Source organism: Sinocyclocheilus anshuiensis, unplaced genomic scaffold (assembly GCF_001515605.1).
Source record: "Sinocyclocheilus anshuiensis isolate Anshui unplaced genomic scaffold, SAMN03320099.WGS_v1.1 scaffold261, whole genome shotgun sequence".
Lineage (NCBI taxonomy): Eukaryota > Metazoa > Chordata > Actinopteri > Cypriniformes > Cyprinidae > Sinocyclocheilus > Sinocyclocheilus anshuiensis.
The window spans coordinates 1429760-1434563 of NW_015536515.1; the positions used below are offsets into that span (position 1 = coordinate 1429760).

At 37.3% G+C, this 4804-nt stretch overlaps 2 protein-coding genes across 3 annotated transcripts in view; both read left to right on the plus strand.

The window, feature by feature from the left end:
* Window positions 1-3639, plus strand: part of edrf1 (erythroid differentiation regulatory factor 1) — a 13946-nt gene extending 10307 nt beyond the window's left edge. Inside the window, exons 23-27 of the mRNA XM_016492021.1 lie at window positions 147-300; window positions 650-765; window positions 1242-1414; window positions 2789-2973; window positions 3190-3639. Of these exons, the coding sequence (XP_016347507.1) occupies window positions 147-300; window positions 650-765; window positions 1242-1414; window positions 2789-2951 (606 nt within the window). The 3' untranslated portion in view covers window positions 2952-2973; window positions 3190-3639. The remainder of the gene's footprint in view (window positions 1-146; window positions 301-649; window positions 766-1241; window positions 1415-2788; window positions 2974-3189) is intronic.
* Window positions 3640-4238: 599 nt separating this feature from the next.
* tonsl (tonsoku-like, DNA repair protein) overlaps window positions 4239-4804 on the plus strand; it is a 20915-nt gene continuing 20349 nt past the window's right edge. For both annotated transcript variants that reach the window (XM_016492045.1, XM_016492052.1), the window contains exon 1: window positions 4239-4459. In XM_016492045.1, the coding sequence (XP_016347531.1) occupies window positions 4435-4459 (25 nt within the window). In that variant the 5' untranslated portion in view covers window positions 4239-4434. The remainder of the gene's footprint in view (window positions 4460-4804) is intronic.

Genomic DNA, 4804 nt, shown 5'->3' on the forward strand with positions numbered 1-4804 from the left:
TGCAACGTTTTTGCATTCGAATGTGGATTTTTATTTTAAATTCGACGAATATTCGAAATTCGATTTTTTTTTTTTTGACAGCCCTAACATACAATAAGTATTAACATGTTCCCACATGGGTTGTTGGTCCCCTTTCTCGCTCTCAGGTTGGAGACGAGAGCGTTCGTAAGCAGCACAGAGCTCTGGCAGAGCAGCATTACAGTAAGGCTGTGCGGCTCTTCATAAGTCTGAGTGACGCCCCGTGCGAGATGCTCCGCACGCTTCTGGAGAGAGTAGCCTTCGCTGAGTTCACCATGGCGGGTGAGAAACACACACTGCAGGAAATATCAGCTGGGAGAGGGCGATGGGACACGAAAGTATTAACATGTTCCCACATGGGTTGTTGGTCCCCTTTCTCGCTCTCAGGTTGGAGACGAGAGCGTTCGTAAGCAGCACAGAGCTCTGGCAGAGCAGCATTACAGTAAGGCTGTGCGGCTCTTCATAAGTCTGAGTGACGCCCCGTGCGAGATGCTCCGCACGCTTCTGGAGAGAGTAGCCTTCGCTGAGTTCACCATGGCGGGTGAGAAACACACTGCAGGAAATATCAGCTGGGAGAGGTCGATGGGACACGAGTAGAGCCTCATATCGGATGTTTTGTTGTGTTTTCCAGGTCAGAACAGCAGTGCTGTGAAACTGAAAACTCTGACGGGAGCACTAGAGATCATGTGTGAAACACGTCACGCTTTCAAACTCATTCATAAAGATCTGCTGGAGCAACAGGAAAAGGTATATACAAAGACATATAATAATAATAATAATAATAATATAGTTTCTAATTTATAAATCCCTTGGATAAGTGTATTATATTAAGATTATTATATTAAGGTTAATATTTATTATCATTACTATTATTAGTAATAATAATAATTTCTCATTTGTAAGTCCCTTGCATGAATGTGTCTATAAAGATTATATTATTATTATTATTAATCATCATCACTATCACAATCATTATCATAATTTCTCCCTTGGACAAAAGTGTCTTATTTATTATTATTATTAATAATAATACTTTTATTAACGATGATTTCTCATTTGTAAGTCCCTTAGACAAAAGTGTCTTATATTAATATTATTACATTAATTATTATTATTATTTATAATAATAATAAAATAACAGTAATTGTTCTCTATAAATACATTGTTCTCTTTGTTGAATGGTCAGTTTTACACTGTTATGAGGTGTTATGTGATGTTGACAGATGTTGACGCCAGAAGACTCGGACAAACCTGAAGAACTCCACTCAGATAGTTCTTCTTCCTCTGAGCTCAACACAGAAGAGGTTGTGAAGTTAATCGGCGTCTTTGAGCCCAGTTTCTCCTTCTTGCTGCTGCAACTGATTAAACTCAGCACTGCAAGCAAACGCAAAGTCAGGTGAGAGATACAAAAATATACATACTTCAGCAGTATACTTCAGTACCATATTCCATATAAACTCAATTTATGCTGCAGATCAGTGTTATTTTAGTATCATGACTATCTTAGTATTTATTCATTTTGAATCAGTTTTTATTTTTACATTTTTCATTTTAATTTAAAGGGGTCATATGATTCTTTTTTAAAGATCATTATTTTGTGTATTTGGTGTAACAGAATATGTTGACATGCTTTAATGTTCAAAAAACACATTATTTTTCAAATACTGTACATTATTGTAGGTCCTCTATGCCCCGCCTCTCTCAAACGCTTCGTTTTCTACAAAGTCCCTCCTTCCGACAAGTGCAGTCTGCTCTGATTGGCCAGCTGACCTAGTGCATTGTGATTGGCTGAACACCACAAGCACTCGTCGGAAATGTAACGCCCCTTACCATAATCGCGAGCTTCAGCTTTCAACATAAATGTAAAGACAGAGCCCGGAAGGGGAACAGAGTCGCGTGACAGACACAGTGATGAAGCTGGTCTCTCTCGCTCTCACACACGCACGCGCACACACACACGATGTGCAAAACTCCGCATTTGAACAGTCAATAGCAAATACTTAAACTAATAACAAAACAGTAGCTGATTCAGAAGCGCCAGATTGTCATAGCAAAGTCAGAATTACCTCCTCTCCTAGGTTCACGAAACGGTCGTCCATAAAATGCATTGCTGTTCTGTTGCAAGTAATCTTAAAGATTCCTAAATGCATCTACTTCCGGAAGGCCAAATAAAGTGCTTTTGCTTTCACACTGAAACACACAGCGTCTCCCTGACATGGCTGCTTCAACACTAACTGCGGTTACTGAAACCACGCCTTCTTTCTTTGCGTGCACATTTGGGCCGCATTATGCTAATATTTCCACATAGTGAGGTAGATATGTGGGGGCGTGTTTGAACGAGCCATTTTAGGGGGGCGTGGCAGAGTCTTAACTTTGATAAAGAATATCTCTTTGGTTTTGAGACTTTAGTCTTTGCAACTTCGGGGATCTTATCTATGCACAATCAGCTTGTAACACTCCAAAGAGAAAGGAAAACTTGAAATCGCATCATATGACCCCTTTAAGTTTCAGTAATTTTGTTGTGTTTTAGTCATTGTTTTTTTTTTTCATCATTTTCAGGTTTGATAATTTTAGTACTTCAACTTTAAATTTTAAATTAAAATTTTTCATTTTTTATTTATGTTAACATTTAATTTGTTTCAGTTAACTGTTTTTAATGTTTTTAGTATTTTTAGATTGTTAACGATAACACTGTTACATGTCCAATCATATTGAAGCAAATTGCATTATAGTGTTTGATTATGTGGTGATTTTGTGTTTTCATATGCAGTGGTAAAGAAGAGGAGCAGGTGAAGATCTACAAGAATGTATATTCTCGTCTCCTGCGGGCCGAAAAGTCCATCCCGCTCATCCAGAGGGTTTTCCTTTTCATGGAGCTGCTGGATCAGCTAAAAACACCAACAGGAAGTGATGAAGCAAGATCATCATCTTGAGAATGAAGTTTCATCAGTTTGAGTTCTCTAAATCAGTGGTTCCCAACCCTGGTCCTGGAGGCACCCCAACACTGCACATTTTGCATGTCTCCTTTCTCTGACACACCAATTTCAGGTCTTGGAGTCTCTACTAATGAGCTGATGAGCTGAATCAGGTGTGTTTGATTAAGGAGACATGCAAAACATGCAGTGTTGCGGTGCCTCCAGGACCAGGGTTGGGAACCACTGATCTAAGCGACTCTTCGGCTTTCTGACATTATTAATGCCTGGCATGCAACAGTTTAGAGTTGAAACAATCTTGCTAGTTTTGGAAAGTGACTTGGAATAAAAAAAACACAACCCTCACCAGCAGTGCCTTTCTTGTACTCACATTGTGCTGGATTTCCTACAAGAGTTGGGTTGATAATTATGATAATAAATCCAAACTGTACAGTTGTTTGTATAACAGATACTTATTGCTAATGAGACAATATGTGAACCTGTGGTTTTGTTTTAACCACCCTTACAGGCTTTTTTTTTCTGGTGCATAAATAAGCTCGTGAATTGTATAAAAAAAATGCAGGTTTTCAATAGAAATGTGCAATAATTTTTAAAGGTCAATGCAACAGGGGTGATTATCCAGATACAGTATTGTGAACATTTGTGATTGCTTGGCTTTTAAATCTTTAATAAAGTTCAAAGCTGCTCAAAGTCATTGTCATGTTTTCTTCAAAACTGAAACGCTTGTTTAAAGCTATATATGACATGTATTTCAGCCTTATAATAAAGGCAATGAAAGCCACGGCATGATCCTGTACAACTAGTTTAATTTTGCAACCACGAAAGTCCAGCGTAATGCAATGCGTAGTAAATAACGTTTTCCCCAAATTCACTCCAAAACTATATGCTTAAAAGAATTAATTCATAAACACTTGCTTCGTAAACGCACTTAAAATAAGAAATGAAATGCATGAGTATCAACGCTTGAGTCTCCTTCATTAATAGTAATACCTGTTACTCAAATACATTTCGTTTAAGAATTTTTTAACATGAATGATATTCAATAAATATCATTGGGACTACTAGTAATCAGAATAAAGTAAAACAACAATTATTTTCTAACCTCGCACGTGTAATTCATCAGCATATGTGGCTTTTTAAATAACAATTTCACTGAAAAAACGGAACGACGGTAACCTTATCAAGATGGCCTCTCGATGTGGACATTTTCAGGAAGAGCATCGTGGGAGCTTCCTGACGTCACCTGCAATAGCCAATCAGCATCTCACAATATTTCCGTACCGTGAACTTTGGCGCGCCGCTTTGAAAGAATCGGCTGATCAGTGAATATAGACGATCATACGTATTGATCAGCTTTAAAGCGAGATCAGTGAGGACGTGTTTTATAGTACTACAGCTGTTCGCGCGCAGGTACTATTTGTTACTCATTAGATGCGCGTAAATGTGCAGTAATCGGCTGTAGAGATCCTGCTAAGTGGACAGGATGACGTCTACAAAAGAGATCAAGCGTAAGTTATTTTATATATAATCATCAATAATATTATTTTTGGACATCGGCTGTGATTTATTGTTATTTGTTGATCAATACTAATCAAAATCTGTTTATCTAAAATTGCATATAATTTTAATTTAACCTTACACCGTCCACATGTTTATGTATTTGATTGTTTAAATATGTATATGTCAGTTAGAATTGCTAACTGACATATACATATGTAAACAATCATATATAATTTCTAACTGACATATAAATTATGTAAAATAAAACTATCCGTTAATATGTAAATATATTATACATTAAATAACTGTGTGTGTGTGTGTATATATATGTGTGTGTGTGTGTGTGTGTGTGT